Genomic DNA, 19598 nt, shown 5'->3' with positions numbered 1-19598 from the left:
CTTGTAACTGAATGAATAATGAATGCAAGACCTAATTGGTGTTATAACAACCAATGTGAGAAGGCAATGACCCTTCTTGTTAAGCCTCAGATAATTTTTCAGTCCCTTATGTTCAGACTTACATTCATGACTTGTAGGTTGCATATCTACCAAGTGTTTGACAAAATGTCAGTCCCGGTTGGGGATAGTCAAGTCAAACCAAGTCCTAGTTCCAATTTTTCATTTACAAGCATTGTCTTCGTGTCTTTTATGAGTTCTAGAAGTTTCATATTTTTCTGGATAGAGGCTAAGCCAAAGCCGTGGAAGATAGCCTTAATTCTCGTAGTTGATGGCACAACACAGCCAGAAAAAGGCCATAATCGCACTAATGTAGGCTTATGGGAGTCACTCGGAACCCATAGTTACATGGAGTCCTTGGCAAGGGAGTGACTGGGACTCTAGTTCAGGGAAAAAGTGAGTTGTCTCAGGGGTTGGACACTTGGAGGTCTTGGGTTACTCCTGGAGGTCCTGTGGCACCTAAGGGAAATCAGTAAGATCTTGTTGTGTCGACTCCATTTCCTTAAGTTCATATAGGAGTTCGAGTCATATCATAGTAGCTGCTCATCTCATGTTTATCCTAATTAAGCTGGTGAAAGTGGGTAGATGTGAGAGGAGGCATGTTACAAATTTGCATGCAAGGGAAATTAGAGGAAAAATGAAGGAAAATGAAGGAAAATGAAGGAAAATGAAGAAAATAGAGAGATAAATGATAAAAAGACATCAAGTAATCAATTGTTAGCTTTTGATAGTTTTGGGTTGAGTTCTCCTTTCATTCACTCTCTCATATGCTCTTGCACACTTAGAGTATTCTTGGAGCATGTTTGGAGCACTCTAGAATTCACTTAGATGTGGAGAAAGAATGAAACAGAAATAAGGGAGCATAAGGAAACAATTGGATCAAAAGCTATAGATAGATTTATTTTTAGGTAACAAGCTTCATGTGTGATTTCCTTGATCGTTTTGGATGCATGGTATATGCATGTAATTCCTTGGTTATGCGTTGTCATTGGCATGGATATTTTCCTAGATTAACAATGGTTTCAAACTTGCCTTACCATTTCTTAGATAGCCATGGTGTTGTTCATTTTATTTGATTGGTTTTTAGGTTCTTGATGGTTAGGGGTTGGAATCAATTCTCTGGAAGCCCTAGAATATCTTGTGTTGAGTTACTAGTTCCTACAACCGTAGGTTGGTACAAGCGCTCTAGAGACCTTGGTGGGTTGAGCTACTAGTCCCTGGAGCCATGACTGGAACAAAGACTTTGGAGCCCTAGAAGGTTGTGGGTTGAGTTACTAGTTCCTAGAGCCCTAAACATCTTGGGTAGAGGCCAATCTGGTTGATGTTTGTGATTTCAAAACTACATATGCAGTATGATTGTGGGTGAGGGTTGAGGTGGTTTGTCCTCTAGAAGATGTTGTTTGGTTTCGTTTTTGTTTATTCCATGAGATCCCACATTCATGCTTCGAATATGTCATGGGGTCGATTGGCTAAAGAGGGATTTGGTTCAACCTAATCTATGGTCAGGTGTTATGTGGAAGTCCCTCACTTGGTTAGCATTTTCATACGTTAGTATAAGATATTTTACTATTGTGATCTATGAGCATTTGTAGTGATTATTCCAGTGATATTATGGTTGCTTTTTCATGGTTTCTATGTTGGTTATTTGTTGGTCATATGTTGGTTATATGATATCTTCAATCTATGGATCTTGACATGTTTTGATAAGTTATTGAATGGTTGATGAATTCATGGAATAACAAGTGTTATTACAGGTAGCTAGAAAGGGCGTAGAGCCTTCTTGGTGATTCTCAGATGAAGACTATCATTTTATGATCAGTTATGCATTCATGAAATGTACCTTACATGTCTTTCATATGTTTGATGAAATTTATGTTATGGATTAGGCATGTCTAGGTCAAGTTATTTATTCAAGTTTGAGTGTTTGGCATTGTCTTTGTTGTTGGAAATTTCCTCACTACTGGGGGGGTGAATAAGTAGTGACAGAGTTTATTAACTTTTAAATCTTTTTCCAATTACTGAAATGCAACATTCATTAACCCATCAGTAGATTAAATCATATATCAAAACACATGAGCATCACAAGAGATAGCCAAATAAACATGCAGAAGAGGACATAAGATTTTTCTGGTGGAAAACCCCCTCTAGGTCAAAAACTACCCTTGTTGCTACTGTGCTTCTCAGATAATTATATTAATCATCAAGAAATTCAATTACATAGAATATATATAAATGGCTATATAAGTGAGATCTATGATCTGCATCTCACTACTCTACAACCATCCATATGATCAACAAGCCGTTCCCAACACCTATTGTACTTATGAAGAAATTTGTTCTCTATACTGAATTTTTTGGAGCACCCACTCCACTCTTCTGTCTGACCCTCCTTTCACAATATTTCAAACTAGAATCAATATCAATCACTCAACTAGAACAACACAACAACTTCTACCAATATATTCGAAAAAAATATGATTATCTCACTAAAACAAATCTACACAAGTCATTCAACCACTGCAACAATCCCATCAACAATACATGTATCATTCATCAAATATAATCTGAAGAAAAATGATAACCAAACATGAAGGAAATTATCTACAACCATTCCTACTTAGCTACCATACTACTACATAATATATTGGTTGAATCATAGTTTTGCTGCCATCTTCTACCATTGAGATATGGTGAAGATTTTTTGCATAAATCCCTACACAATTTTCACTCGCCACTCTTCTCTCACTCACATCCTACAACCTCAAAAACCATCACATATTCTTCTCTAGTGAACCCACCAAATAGACTCATGATCTCCATCTATTTGTAATCTTCTGTAATGGTTAAGTCAATAACTACAATTATTTAGTGGAGTTTTGTTCCTATGTTGGAAGTAGTTTGGTTCATTTTATTGACTCAATCTAACCACTAACTTTTCTCACTAATGAATATTCTCTTTTAAACATCTTCTATAATTCCAACAACCTTTTTCCAACCTTTACATGATGATTCCCGAACAAGACAATCCAAAAAAGGAAATAAACACCTGATGAGCGGGAGGAATGCATAAATTTTTTAGCTCTAAGTCTCTTTTGCACTCACATGCCTGCAAAAAATTAACTAGAGTTCCTTAGCTGCTCCCATAGGCATGTCTTCTAGTGAGTATAAACTTTTAGTTTCTCTGATGACCCTTCATCCATGTGACTAGGCCAAAGAATACTAAAAATCATCTTTCCTCAGCTCAAAACTTTCCCAAAATTGCTCCACTCCTTGAAAACGTTTTATAAGACCTTAAGGACCCATTGTAGCCACTAAAACACTCCAACAAAGTACTTTCGCAACTCCATCACCATCAAAGTTCAAACTAGGTTGACTTGAATTCCATCCATCAATTTCTTCAACACTCAAATCATCAAAATTCACCACAGCTAATCAAACATTTGGAACCATCAATGATAGACCTTGAAAGTGATCATACAAACTAAAACCCATTCATACACACACCAAGTACCATAAACATGACTTGAAAGTCTCAAATACCGTCAACTAGGTGTAGCAACTCCACACCTTGCCAAGGCATCCACATACAAGCCAACAACCTGCATTCGCATATGCAACACCAAGCTAAGGTTTGCAACCAATGCATAAGTCAAGTACTATCTCACTAGCATAAGCTTAGTACCTATACCAATCAACCACGTGCATAAAAAATCACATACTACTAGGTTGACATCAATGCAAACCAACAATACACCAATGCTACTAGGTTGACATCAATGCCAACCAACAACTAAGACATAATGCCAACAATCTCCCCCTTTGGCATTGATGGAAACCCTAGCTAAACCAACCAATTGGCCTCTCAAAACCTCCTCATTCTCTCCCCCTTTGACATCAATGGCAAAGGGTTGATACCATCTAAATAACAATACTTGAATAAACACTAGTCCTCCTAGATACTAGTTGTGTCTCAACAAAGAACGATAACTATAACCATCAACATAGTATGGGCAACAACATACCATAACCAGCAAAAATATCAACACATCATATGCACTAGCAAGGTCAGATCATAATGCATCAACAGATAACAACACTCCCCATGACAACATGAAAACAAATAAAAGCAATATCTCTCTCTCTCTCCTGAATTAACAGTAGCAAAATCTCCATGAACACCACTCTCAACCAGCAGTAGTAGCACACAACTCAACAGCAACATGAACAACAACAACAAATATTATGAGTAGAATCACTCTATTCATCAACAGTATAACATAACCATCATTAGCATCAATGTAATATGAGAAGAAACACATCATAGCATCAATAGTAGCCACATCACTCAACTCAGCAATACCAACTACATCAACCTCACTCTCATCGAAACCAACAACAAAATAGAGTAGTGGTAGCAACAAAAAACTATATCTGATCAACAATAGAAACACTAGACACACCCCCCCATGAGCATCATCATCATCCTGTAACGAATTCCTTCTTGTTGAAGGCTACACCTCAAATATCAAGGGAGTGGCTATACAATACAACTAATATACAGTACATGACTGAAAGAACACCCGTCATCTGACATGAATGGTTGGTTCATCCCTCAACCATAGATATTAGACACTAAAACTCTCTCTCCAACATGATCGTCAGAACTTATATGCAATACAATGTAGTACATGGCTATATAATGAGATACAAGGCTATAAAATGACTATGACATGATATACAATAGCCCAAAAATGGATGCAACAACTCATAACAACTTCAACTTTTCATGACTCATAACCTTCCTATCACCAACTCATGACAACATAAACTCAATTACATGAACACTTGATTACATGGCTTCATAAAAATGATACATGAGTGAAACTCATGAAGTACAATATGAAGCATGTGGTTGTTACATATGACAAAAACACATGTCTCTCACAAAGAAATACTCAAATAAGCTCCTTGACTAGCACTACAAATATTTAGGCCAATCAACAAGATGATGCGTGTTTAGAAATGTGTAAATCTCATCATGCATACAACCATCCATGTGCACAAGATAGATCCATATATATCAAGGCACCATTTACAATAGGAGGAAGCCATCCACTCAAGGTAGCATAAATCAAATCAACACATCTCACATTAGAAGATAAGACTCAAACTATTACGGTAATGAACACAAGATCCATGAAATAATAATAAATTTGATCATCAAAACCTCCAACCAGTACCATCATATCATGTGATTGGTAACCACCAAGCCATATATGCATAATTCCAACAATTAAGAAGCAACAAATAATCTTCAACTTCGATCAACACTAAACTTGTAACACAAGATTTGTCAACAGTAATACTAGCAACAACAAACCATAAAGAGATCTACCAGAAGCACCATAAGCATAGTGACAACAATTAATCTCCTCAATGTTGCCAATCAATAAGACATAGGTGATTGTCCATGCAATAATATTATCGATGCATCACATTATATGCAATAAAATCAAACAACAGTAGAAAATCCATAGGCATGCATATGGACCATACACAACAGCAACATAGATGAAATTCGTTTTATCTCATATACAAATATATTATAGCATCTAATCACTAGAATGTCACTCATTGATAACATACACAACTTGTTCAAATAAAGGCAATTTTGCATGAATTCACAAAACAACCATGAGTCTGAGAATAATCATTTGTATGCGACTCATACAAGACTATGAAGAATCATATAGATCATATAAACTCAAGGCAGTTCTCCTCAACCTCTAATAGCTCCTGCAATGCTCAATGTTAGATAAATATATAATCATGAGAAACATAACAACCTCCTCCAAATAATCTCATGGACCATGATGCCATCAATAAGCCACTAGAAAAATAAAAGCATGTGAGATGCTCCCCTTTCATATGTTTCATAAAAAAAAAAAAATATCTCTTGCAACAACAACTATTAGTGCTACAAAAATGTGACAACCATCTGCAACATAATTCTCATTCAAGCTTTCCAATATGGAAGCACTTTTAATGATTTGTATGCTATCCATAATTCTACCATATGCCCCCCCTGAGAGCATGAAGGCCTTAGTTTTTTTATGGGAGTGATTTTTTTCTCTTTTCTTCTCCAAATTTTGTGAGGTTGATCCTCGACATGCATAGCCTTATTTGACTTCTTGATTGATTAGCTTTGCATGACTTCCTTCCTTTGATTCGATTTCCTGAAACACATGGGAGGCTTGCATTCCATGGCCTCATGTCCCACCTTATCAAAAAAATATAATCTAATGTGCCCAAGAAATGTAGGAAAATGTTCAAATTTTTTATTGATCTAATTTCTACTCTTTGCTCCATAGGTCCTACAATAAGCACTTTTATACCAAAATCATTACATAAGAAACAATACCCATAAGAGGAATTTGTATACCTAGAAACTGATGGGACTGATCTTTGAGGATGTTATTTCTTTGGCTTCTTATTTTTCTTGAAATGATTTATCTTATTGTTCATGTAATTGACTAAAATGTGCCCAAATTTTTGAAAGTTAAAACACTTAACATATCTCATAACTTTCCTTGGCACATTTTTGGGCTCTTGACTTGGCACTCAATTTTGTTGGTGGTTTCTTTCATTACTGCTTGAAATTTATTCTTTGGGCTCTTCAACTGCTACCTCATTTTTCCTCTTGATCCAAAGTTCTAAATAATATTCTAGTTTCTCACAGTGGCTAATTCAATTCTTGATTTGGCTGTCAATCTCCTCTATACTTTTGTTTTCTATCTCCAACTGATTTTTCAAAATAGAAATATATTCTTTGAAAATATTCTCTCTATTCAAGAATATGAAGAATTTTCTTCAAATATGTGTTCTCCATCTTAAGTTCTTAGATCAACCTTGCCTGAGCTTTTTTTCTTTTTCTTCAAGGGTTACTATTCTTTTAAGCTCTTCACCTTCAGATTCCTACAATGGAAATACACCTTCCTCACTTCTTAAGGAATCAACTTCAAAACTTTGATCATAAAATTATTCAATAACCCCAAAATAATCATCACTATAATGGCAAGGAAAATTTCCATGCCTGGAAATACCATTGGCCATACCTTTTACCAGCAAAAGAGGTTCTCCCAATTTTGCAGCATTATTCAATTGTTTGCAGCTCTTCCTTTTTTGAGATTTCTTCTTCTTATTCTTCACCATAATCCCACAATCTTAGCTCAAGCAATCAAGATTCATAGAGAGAATCCCGCTCTAATATGAATTTATATAAATGCCCTCACTATTGGGGGGGGGGGGGGGGGGTGAATCAGTATTGACAGAGTTTATTAACCTATAATTCTTTTTCCAATTAATGAAACACAATATGCATTAACCCACCAATATATTAAATCATATATCAAAACACATAAGAACCACAAGAGATAGCCAAATAAACACGCACAAGAGGACATAAGATATTTCTGGTGGAAAACCCCCTTTGGGTCCTAAACCACCTTTTTTGTTATTGTGCTACTCAAATAATTATATTAATCATCAAGTTATTATGTTAAATAGAATATATATAAATGGATACTCTTCATTAGAACTATGATCCTCATATCATGACTCTAAAGACTCTCATTTGATCAAAAAGCCTTGCCCAACATCCATTGGACATATGAAGAAATGTTTTCTCTATACTGACTTTTCCGGAGCACCAACTCCACTCTTCTCTCTAAACCTCATTTAACAATATTTCATACTGAAGTCAATTTGAATCTCTCAAATATAACAACACATAAACTGATAGAAGTATAGGCTCAAAACATTATGCTGATCTCACACATACAAATCTGCACAACTCATTCAATCACTACAACAATCTCACTAACAATACATGCAACATACATAAAAGATAATTTGATGAAAACATGATAAGAAAACATGAAGGAAATTATCTACAATAATTCCTACTTAGCTACCATACTACTACATAATATATTCGTTGAATCATAGTTCTATTGCCATAATCTACCATGGTGATCTACTAAATATTTTCTGCATAAATCCCTACACATCTTTCAATCACCACTCTTTTCTCACTGACATTCTCCAAGTTCACACACCAACACATTTGCTTCTCCAGTGAAACTACCAAATAGAGTCATGATCTCCATATATTTGTAATCTTATGCAATGGTTAAATCAATAATTACAATTTCGTAGTGGAGCTATGTTCATATGTTGGAAGTGGTTTGGTTCATTACTTCTTGAATCGATCTAGCCACTAACTTCACTTACTAATGGATGTTCTCTTTTAACCATCTTCTATATTTCCAATAACCTTTTTTTACCTTTACATGATGAGTCCCAAACAAGACAAGTCAGAAAAACAAATAAACACCTAATGAGTGGAAGGAATGTGAAGAAATTTTAGCTCTAAGCCTCAGTCGCATGTGTAGGCATGGAAAGCCTTAGTTGGAGCTCCTCAGCTGCTCCCATAGGCTTGTCTTCCAGCGATTATAAATTTTCAGTCGCTCTGATGACTCTTCATCCATGTGACTAGGGAAAATTATTCTCAAAATCATCATTCCTCAGCTCATAACCTACCAAAACTTGCTCCACTACTTGAAAACCTTTTGTAAGAACTTAGGGACCCACCATAGCCACTACATCACTCCAACAGAGTACTGTCACAACTCGATCATCACCACAAGTCAAACTAGGTTGACTTGAATTCCATCCATCAGTTTCTCCAACACTCAAGTCATCAAACTTCACCACAACTACTCCAACATCTAGAACTATCAATGATAGACCCTACAACTGTTCGTACAAGCTAAACCCCATCCAAAACACATTAATTACCATAAACATGACTTAACAGTGTCAAATACTGTCAACTAGGTGTAGAGTCTCCACATCATGTCAATGCATCCACACGCATGCCAACAACCTGCACTAACATCTTCAACCACAAAGCTAAGATCTGCAACCAATACACAATTCAAGTACTATCTCACCAGCATAATCCCAGTACCTATACCAATCAACCATGTGCATAAAAAATCACATAATACCAGGTTGACATCAATACCAACCAACAATACACCAATTCTACTAGTTTGACTTCAATGCTGACCAAAAATTGAGCCATAATGCCAACATTTAGGTTAATTATAATTCTGGAAAGTTACAAGAAGTTTTAGGTACTAGTTTGAAGACTATCCTAAAGAAGTGGCACAAATATCAGAACCAGTAGCACTGAACTGGAGGATATTGGTCATAACCACATGGAAGAAAGCTTGTATGTGCGATCGGGGCCTCATAACTGCACTCTTACCTTGTTGTGCATGTAGTTAAGGTGCTAGGTTAGAGAAAAAATGTTCCATCGGAGGGATTTATCACCTAGGGTGGTTGTTATGCTCTTGAGTGATCTGTAGTCCTTGTAGGATGTGTATAAGTCTTGGTGTGTCAGCCCCTTTTCCATAACTTGAACTTGGAGGTCAGGTCATTCATAGTGAGACTTGTCTCATGCTTACTTTGACGATCTTGTGAACTTCGGTAAGTGTGGGAGGAGGCGTTACAAGGTGGTATCATAGCGAGGTTGCATCACTATAACTCACGGTAGATGTGACTTTTATGCATGGATGTTAGTTATCGATATGTTTGTTATGCATGCATCTTGATGGTCATTGTTGCAGTTTTGCATCATCGTGATGAAATTTGTGTGTGATAATGTTAAGACGATTGATGTATTGATGCCATTATGTATATGTATACCATATTAATATGGATTGATTGTGTAGACCAGATAGCCTCCCCTGAACTTCACTAAATATGATTTTCATTATGTCTATATTTGGTTTATCTAACATGGCATGTCTGCAGGAAATAAAAGATAAGAGATGACAAGCATAATGATGGTGTTGTTTGCTACTTTTGTACCCTTTTTCACATCTTATCCCAATGTTTTTACTATCATTTACCTTACTTTACCCATTTTTTAGTACCCTTAAAACACTACACACTAGTTAAACCATGTTACTTTATAGTGGAGGTAATATTTATTAATAAGTGTTATTTTTGTATGTCTTTGTTTGGTTTAGGTACATGTTAAATATATTTATAACTCTTGATTCAATCTTACTGATATATAAAAGGACTCTTTAATATAGGTAGAAATTTTATGTACATGAACAGGTCATCAAATGGTCCAACACACTGTCCAACAATGCATCAAGCAACCATTTTTGGAATTTCCATTATGTACTTAGTTTTGCACTTAATTCAGTACTCTACTCAGTAGTGAGAAACCATTCAACCATGAACATCCCAGAATAGTCCTTCTTCTTCTCAAATATGGAATTAGTTTCTTTGGTTCAAGGATAGTGCCACGATTGGGACAATTTCAGTTACAATCTGGGAGAAATAATTTTAAAGAGTTCACTTGGCTTATCTTAGTTTAAATCCAAGATATTTTTACTTTCCTTAGTCAATCAGTTGTAACTATTTGATCGCTGTGAGCTCTTTAAAAGGCCCAATGTTTTGTATGTAAAGTTACACACATATTTGAAAGCAGAGATACATGCTTAGGCTGAGATGGTGATTGTGGCATGACACTATTTGATTATATTCTGTTAATACATAACTCTTGAAATGTTATTTTATTAATGTTTTAATATAATTATTGTGCTGGATTTTACTCTTATTTTAGTTTTTGGACATTGGATAAATCAACACTACCCGTGTAATTTGTTGCATGGACTAACATCCTCTCATGGATACTTATCTCTAGTGATGTGATCATTTGCTAACACCTGCGGGTTTTGTTCTAATGGCAATTGTGATTCCCAACAAGTGGTTTCAAAGTGTAGGTCACGAGTTTGATACACACCTGTCTCGCATTGGGGGGGAGATTGTTGGACATTAGATAAACCAACACTCCCCTTGTGTCTTGCAACATGGCCTAACCTCCTCTCATGGATCCTTATCTCTAGTGATGCGATCGTTGGCTACCACCTACGGGTTTTGGTCCAACGGAAATTGTGATTCCCAACATAAGCATTCATGTCTCTTTAATATGCAAGTATTGAATTAGCTTAGGATTTCTCTAGGTTGTGGCCATTTCAGTGTGTAGAAAGTGTGTTTCAATTTCGTAGATTTAATTGCACTTAATTTCTAATTTCTTTCGTTAGTGACTTACAGAATTCCTACACTTAATTCCATACTTGAGTTTCTTTAAAACGTGTTCATACATCTAAGCTAAATATAACAAGTGTAATGTTTTTGAGTCTTCTTAAGCCGTGGAACATTGTTATGAGCATACTTTGTACATGTTAACTCTATGATTACTCTTCCAAATTCTTGAATGTTGGAAAATGAAGTTTCGATTTAAAATGAATTTATGAAGGAGTAAATTCTTATGTTTTAAATTGAATCTCTTGTCTTGAATGGAAGTGTTTCATTGCTTATGAATTTATATACCAGTGGCGCGAGACTCTTGTAGCTTATTCTTTGTTTGAATATTCAGAATCGATTAGAGAGAGTATCATTTTTAGAATAGAAAATGTGTTAATGCTTCAGGAATTGTATGTCATTTGTACTATAGTTGTTTGAACTCCTATGTGAGATTGACTTGAATCATAGTCCAATAAACATCTGAATAGATAATTGGTTATTTGTTTGATTTTGTAAGAAGCTTTAATTAGATTTATTTTTTTTCATAAGTTGAAGTTGTGTGTTGATTCAGATTAGCTCTAGGTTAGGAAATCATCAGTTATGTCTTTTAAATGCTAAGTTTACTTTGTTTTTTTGTGTAAGTGAGAAGATTATATTATATAACAAGTATAATACAAAAAACTGCCGAAGTAGTGCGAGCAGGGATGTACAATATTCCTGGGCGAATCGCCTGCTCAGAGGAAGTGATACATATGGACCAAAAGAAAGCCCACCACGCAGGGTGGCGAGGAGCAGAGCAAGACATTACTATAACACTGGTACTACCGAAACTAGACAAGAGAAGTAACAACAAGCCAACAGACAAACACTAAGGCCGAGATAGCATAGTGAAAAAAGAAACAGGGATAGCAAAAACCGAGACAGTAAGAGAGCCACCCGCATGTCCTTAGATGTATTTTCCCATCAGGCCGATGGTATCCAATCCTATGTCCTGGACGTGGCGATCAACCTTCGCCTGCATTTCTTCCAGGGAAGCAGGCTGGTTCGCAGCAGAAGTGGCTGGCTGAGCAGTAGGAGCTGTGTTGATGGAGTCTTTTAGTAGCCGGATGAGCAGCATTAGCATGCGGTTGAGGGTTTTGACAGCCTCATTCACAGAAGTAATCTTACTGTCCAGGGCACTATTGTAGTCTATAATCTTAGCCATTTGTTCTTCAGTGAGATTTACCTTTGTAACGATATGTTGCCTTTCCTTGTCAATGGAGTCCAGAGCCTTTGCAATCAGGGTTTTAGTGCGCCAGCTCTCCGCCTGGGTTCTCATGAATTGAGTAGCCCTCTTCGAGGGTGTGCCGGGGTCAGTCAACCAGTCAACCTCTGCAGCAATCTCCATGTCCATTCTGCCACCCTCCTCATGCTTAGCCTAAGCTTCTAAATCCGCCATCTTGCGTTTTAATTTGGTAGCAGTCCTAGTCTCGTAACCACCTCTGGCTTCCTGAAGGTCACGTTTTGCTGCCTCGCAGCGACTGCCTCCCGCTTCCATAGCCAACCTCTCGTAACTTGCCCGAATTAAGCCAAACTTGTAAACAGAACCACTCTCAACGCACACTCGTAGAGCAATGAGGGTGACAGGGATATAGCCCAAGCCTTTATAATGAAAACCTTGATGCTTCCTCATGAGAATGGAGTAAGTGCCTTTGAAGGTGGAGGTACTTTGCTGTTGAGTGTGCTGGAGAATCGCACAAGCGAGGCTGTCGCTGGTCGAATCGGAGCACATGATGTTACTTCCAGGCTGACGAGCCAGGCGCCAGGTGTGTGGTGAATTCCTTCTGATGGGGTGGTGGTGCGTGAAGATTGATATGCCCCGTATGCTGGCATGCTTGGTTCTGTTCCTTCGAACCTTGTTCCACCTCCTTCCACTCAGAATTGCCATTAATGGCAATGAAATCTTGCTATACGGACCCTCACCATACGTACTGATAGGACGGTATCTGATGTAATGGATCCCGTCTCTTGAATCATGATGATCGCCCATCTGCGAGAGCAGCTGCCGCCAGGAGCTCCACCTTTTCATATGTCCAATCAACCCATAGAGAGACTTGGGCTGATAATCCCTGTCGATTTCCTTGCGATTCCGAGACCGGGGCCAAGTGCCTTCCCCGATTAAGGTTGGGTAGCCTGGATTAAATCCTTCGCTGCCAGCTGTTCGCATGCTTCCTTTATGATTGGGTCGTCGATCTCCGGCCAGCACCTGTCCATGGCAATGTTTGGGTTGTCTGCTCCATAGTTTGCCAAATGGTCAGCTAGACCATTCGCCTTTCTCCTGATTGTCTGGAAGGTTAAACCTTTCATCTCCATAATGAGCCCTGCTATGTTTTCCGTAGCTTTGGCGAGCCTCCAATGCTTGGTGGCTTTGCTTATGGGCGTTCTTGTCTGTAGGCGTTTAGCCGCCATGATAGCCAGAAGAGAATCCCCTTCGACTATTAAATTTCCCCTCCTGAGACTCCTTAGGATTTTTAAGCCCTGCTCAACCGCAGCGAACTCAGCCTCATTATTAGTGGTTTCACCTAAAGCTCTGCTGAAGATATGAATGATTTCCCCTGCTTGATTGCGGATAGCTCCCCCAATGCCTGCTATGCCTGGGTTTCCCCGAGAGGCTCCATGAAAGTTCATTTTCAGGTTGCCCTCAGGAGGGCGTTGCCAGTTTGAAATAAGTGATGAAGGTTGGGGAGAATTTACCCCTGTTGATTGATTGCTAGCTGCTTCCAATTGAAACGCCTTTAAGATTCGTATATCCTGATTAGTTGGTTTTTCATCAGCTTCTACCTTACATTTAGCCTGTATGAGCTGTTTAATATTTGTTGAAATAGACTCCTTTGCTGATTCTAGGCTTCTAGTTTCTTCTTTGAAAATTCTACGGTTTCGTTCTTTCCAGATGGTCCAAACAATAAAGCCGGGGGCGGATTTCCAAATGCCTTCCACTCTGTTCACTCTTGAAAACTTGTTCCTCCAGTTGGAGATGGTTTCCTGAATTGAATCCCTGTTCCGGTCCGAAGCTCCAAGAATGTTTTCCAACCAGTTCCAGAGCTGGGAGGCCCAATCGCATGAGTTAAGAAGGTGGTTCATGGTTTCCTCCTCCTTAGTGCACATAGGGCATCTAGAGGGTCCCCTGAAACCTTTTTTCATAAGGTTTTCCCAGGTGAGAGTTCTCTTCTGCATCAGTAACCATAGAAAAGTTCTGATTTTCGGCCATAGCAGACTATCCCAAACCTTAGTAGCCCATGGTAGAATGTTCGGTTGTTCTTCCTCATCTATGATACTCCGAGCCTCTTTCAGAGAGAAGTTCCTGTTTCCTTTCGGACCCCATCTGAGCTTGTCATTCTCGGCTGCAACTCGAATTTTCCTTTTTGAAATTCGTTGATTCAAGTCTTGAATTGTTCCCTGAGTGAGTTCATTATTGTTCAGATTGAAAGCTTTCCACTGTCTCCAATCCTGGTTATCATTGTTGGTAGACCAGTACTGACTTACTGTAAATTTGCCTGCATTTTGCTGACTTTGTTTCAGGGGAAGGAGATGAGGGGAATCCAATTTGGGAAGCTGCTGCCAGGCGTCTTCCCAGAAGAGAGCGTTATTGCCATTTCTTATCTCCCAGAAGCTGTGGTTCTAGACCATGCTTCTATTGGCCTGAGCGTGGTTCCAAATTGGTGAGCCATTGCGGGTGATCTGCATCCTGATTATGTCTAGATTGTTGTTGTTTGGCATGTACTTCTCTTTCCAGTGAGTAGCCCAGGGAAGACTCGTTTCTGTTATCCATTTCCACCAAATCTTAGCTCCGCAGATGTTATTGACTGTAGAGGGATCAACTAAATTCAGACCCCCCTTGTTCTTTGGTCTGCATAGCTTCTCCCACGCAACAAGAGACCATTTTTTCTTCTCGCTGCTTCCACTCCACAGAAAGGAGCGCTGAATGGCTCGAATTTGGTTTACAACCCCTTTCGGTGCTGGAAGAATAGAGAGCATGTAATGGGGAATAGCCTGCAAAACCACCTTTGTTAGAATAAGTCTTCCTGCAAAGTTCAAAGCTCGGTGAGTCCAGTGTTTACTTCTCCTTTCCATGCTGGCTAGAATCTTCTCCCAGTGTCCTTTCTGCCAAGGTTTCAAAGTTAGGGGGGCACCAAGGTATCTGGAGGGAAGAGATCCAATTTTAAACCCCAGGAGACAGGAAAGATGAGACTGGATGGAAGGGTGCGTGTTGAAGAAGAATAGAGTGGATTTGGAGAAGTTGATCTCCATACCTGAAGCATGGCTGAACAGATTGAGGATATTTTTGTAGGCTAAGGCTTCTTTGACAGTGGGGGCACCGTGTAGCATGGTGTCGTCCACGAACTGTTGATGGGTAGTGGCTTGACATGCTCTTATGGGTTGTAGGCCTTTGATGTTGCCTTCTTCTTTATTCCTTGCTATTAGTCTGCCTAGTCCTTCCATGAGAATGACAAACAAAAAGGGTGAGAGGGGATCTCATTGCCGTATGCCTCTGGTGGGTTGGAAGGGCGCTGAGGGAACCCCATTCACGAGGATGGAGTATCTAGGCAATTTGATGAGGGCTAGAATCCACTTAATCCACTGACTGCTGAATCCAAAAGCTACAAGCACAGCTTCCAAATAAGACCAGCTTACCTTGTCATAAGCTTTGGAGAGATCTAACTGCATGAGCATGCCTGCTTCTTTTTGAGAATGGAGAGAGTGAATCATCTCTTGCGCGAGCAGGATGTTATCCATGATTTGCCTGCCCTCCACATAGCCAGACTGTTCTGGTGATATGATGCCAGGTAGGATAGCTTTCAGTCTGTTTGCAATGACCTTTGAAATTATTTTATAGATAACATTACAAAGAGAAATAGGCCGGAATTTGTCCGGAGTGTTGGCTGCCTCCACTTTAGGAACAAGAGTGATGAAGGTGGAGTTTAAGGATTTGAGAATGGTTTTGGACCGTCTGGAATCTTCCACTATCTCCCATATATCTTGCTTGATGATGTTCCAGCATGCTTTGTAGAAATTGATGGTGAAACCGTCTGGACCCGGAGCTTTATCATTGGGCATGCTTCTAACAGCCTCCTCAACTTCTTCCATCGTGATTTTTCTTCTGAGGGACCAGTTCTGTTCTTCAGTGATCATTTTGGGTATTACTTCAGTAATCTTTGTGATGGCTTCCTCCCTGTTAATATCTGGCTCCTGCGCTATGAGGCTAAAGTGATTTCTGAGGGAGGCCGAGATTTCATTGTGATTTCTGATAATGTTCCCCTCATCGTCTTTTAACTCCAGTATTTTGTTGGCGCTTCTATAGTCCATTGCTGATCTGTGGAAGAACTTTGTTTTGCTCTCCTTCTTTCAGCCAAAGGATTCTAGATTTCTGTTTCCATAGTGTTTCTTCCTGCTTGCACCTGTTGTGCCATTGTTGTGTGAGCTCCTCTTCTAGTTTGCTTGTTTCCTCCTCTCTGCGTCCTTCCATACCTTCCTTTTGGATCTGTTCCAGTTTATCTTCGATGATTGCTTTCTCCTGGAAAATATTTCCGAAGACTTTTTTGTTCCACTCTTTCAATTTTAGTTTGATGATTTTTAGTTTCTGTTGTAGAATGAACATTTTGGAGCCTTCCTCCCCTATGGGCTCTGACCACCACTTCTCTACCATTTCTAGGAATGTGGGGTGTTCTATCCAGAACTTTTCAAACCTGAAGGGTTTATTTTTGGGAGAATCCTGAATCTCAACTGCTAGAGAAACCGGCCAGTGGTCTGATCCTCCACTGGGGAGGATGTCTGATTCGACGGCTGTTCCTTCTAAGAGCAGACTTTCTGAAATTAAAAAGCGATCCAATCTGGAAGCTATGAGCCTATCTCCCCCCCGTCTATTGTTCCAGGTATACTTGCCACTTTTGGGAAATACATCCACCAGTTTAGCATTCTCTATGAAGCTTATAAAGGCCTCTCCATCCCTGTGTAGTCTTCTGAGGCCTCCTTTCTTCTCTAGGAGGGAGGTTATCATGTTGAAGTCTCCTCCCAAAATGAATTTTGCATTCTGGTGTCTCTCTATGAGTTTGGTGAGCGAGTCTAGAAAACAAAATTTATCTTCTATCTTTTGGGGACTATAGACATTAATGCAAATAAAAGAGGATGAGTTACCTGTTGGCTGCATCTCCAGTGCCAGGTAGTTTTTGCTGGCTTCAGCTGTTATGAGATGATACCTTCGTGTGTCCCAGAAGGTTGCTAAACCTCCCTCGCGCCCTTTACTTTCAATCTCCAAAACTTCGAAATTCCTGCTTAACTTCCCTCGTAGCTTGCCTATGAGTTCACTGTTACATTTGGTTTCTTGGAGAAACAACATATCCGGGTTATACTTTCCCATTTTCCGTTTTAGAACCCTCTGTTTGGCCTAACTGCTTATACCTCTAGCGTTCCAGGAGATGATCTTCATAGTTAACTATTTTGTTGGAAGGACGGGTACTCATTTAGCTGCCTTATCAGGCCAGCATTAATTAACATTTCGCCAAGTTCCTGTAGCTGTTCTATGCTTGTCTTTCGGCCTCGTCGGCGTTTGTGTCTTGAGCCTGATGTTCTTCCAAGCTGCGTTTGGTAATGGGGTGATCCTCCCTTGATTATTCCTAGTCTGCTCTTCTGTTTCTCCATGATAGCCTTCTGCCGCGCTATGAATAGGTCATTGACCTTCCTTATTTCTTCCTCTGGAACTGCTTCTACTCCTTTGGCTTTCCAGCTTTCCACAAGTGCGTTTAGGTCCATCCCATCCGTTGCGAGGGTGTCTTCCAACTCCCAGTCCTCGCTGCTTGCTTCACTAGTTAGCATATCTGTCTCCTCCTCTGTTTCGACTACTCTGTCTTGCATGAGGATCTCTCCTACTATTGTTGCATCTGTCCTTTCTTCTCCTGTGGGTTTTTCCGGGTCCTCTTGCCTCTCCTCCTTGTGGGGGGTGTTCTGCTTTTCCTCCGAGTCCGTCTCTGGATCTAGGACCTCAAAGGGATTGCTGAAATAGTTTCTATCTGTTTTCCCTTTTACATTCCTCCTTCTGTTGGCTCTCTGCCTGTTCTTGGGTTTGGTGAAGTTGTTCTTGTCTTTGGTAGTCTGTGTTTTCTCCTCTTCTGCCTCCTTTCTGTTCAAAGGGCAGTCCCTTACCAGATGTCCATGCTCGTGGCATTTCCTACATCTAAAGGGTATTTTCTCATAATCTAGCGCCTGAAAGTATTCTTCGTCCCTGTATTCAAGCCAAACTCCCTCGTGTAGCGCTCCTGATACATCCAGTTCAACACATATTCTCGCGTAGGTTGTGTATCTTTTCTGCATGGTTGCTTCTGATGCTTTGACGAAGGTCCCAAGCTTGTCCCCAATTTGTTTCAGGGCATTAAGACCCCAATAATCTATGGGGAGGGAGAAGAGTCTGATCCAGACAGGCACCTGGGTGAAAGTTTCCTTCTCCGGGACGAAGTTTGGCTTCCAATGTCTCATGTAGAGCCCTGCTGCTGCCAAAAAGTAAGGGCCACCCTCAAACACTCTGTCCTTATCTTCTAGACTGGTAAAAACTACTGTGAAAAAACCTTTAGCTCCTAAATGTAGTTGCACGTCCCCTTTTGGTTTCCACTGCTGTCTTATCCATTGGCATAGGGTTCTCTCGGACGGCCAAATGCCCATAAATTTGCAGATGATGGCATGCTCAGCCATGTGATCCCTATATGCTTGGATTTCAGGGTCGTTGATGGTTATCCGCAGACTGTCTTCTTTTTTTGGCTTGCAAGCGTTGTTGGTCATATGGGTTCTTTTGGGGTCTGCGCTTGTTTCCCCCTCCTTCTCCGGATGGACTATTCCTTTTCCTTTCCCTTGTTTGTCTTTTGTGGGGTTCTCCTTTTCATTTTCTGATGGCTGTGATTTGTCATCATTTTTGTCCTGTCTGTCCACAGTGTTCCCCTTCACGATATTCCTAGCACTTGTAGCTTTGTCTGTCTTGTCAGACTGAATCGGCCTTTTTTCTCTGTCGTTCCTGCCGCTGAGCAGCTTGCTGTTCAGACCCGCGATTCTCACTCCCGCTTTTACCTGCTTCGATTGTGATTGCGTTACCACTTGCTTAAACGAAGGGGTCCCACTAGACCCCTCAGCACCCATCCTTCCCGACCGCAGAGCTCCCTGTGGGACAGAGCCTCCAGAGAAGATCTGTGGGAAACCAGCGCTGCAGCTGCTGAAGAGTGTCCAAACCCTAGCTAGGTCGAACCGCCATTAACAGTTCGGAGTTTTTCACGAAAAAATCTAAGTTTACTTTGAATTAAGTAGAAGATAATGATTGATTTGAGTTATCATTGACTTTACTCTTGGTTCAT

At 39.7% G+C, this 19598-nt stretch overlaps 1 protein-coding gene across 1 annotated transcript; it reads right to left on the bottom strand.

Annotated features, from left to right (window-relative positions):
- Positions 1 to 16561: 16561 nt before the first annotated feature.
- On the bottom strand, positions 16562 to 17623 carry LOC149259505 (uncharacterized). Its single transcript, XM_089454314.1, has one exon. It carries the CDS (start codon positions 17621 to 17623, stop codon positions 16562 to 16564), a length of 1062 nt encoding a protein of 353 aa, XP_089310440.1.
- Positions 17624 to 19598: the final 1975 nt, after the last annotated feature.

Source organism: Pinus tabuliformis, chromosome 6, assembly GCF_031772625.1.
Source record: "Pinus tabuliformis cultivar Carrire ecotype Pingquan chromosome 6, CPIR1, whole genome shotgun sequence".
Lineage (NCBI taxonomy): Eukaryota > Viridiplantae > Streptophyta > Pinopsida > Pinales > Pinaceae > Pinus > Pinus tabuliformis.
Note: the sequence above shows the minus strand (reverse complement) of the source record. Positions and strands in the feature narration are given on the sequence as shown.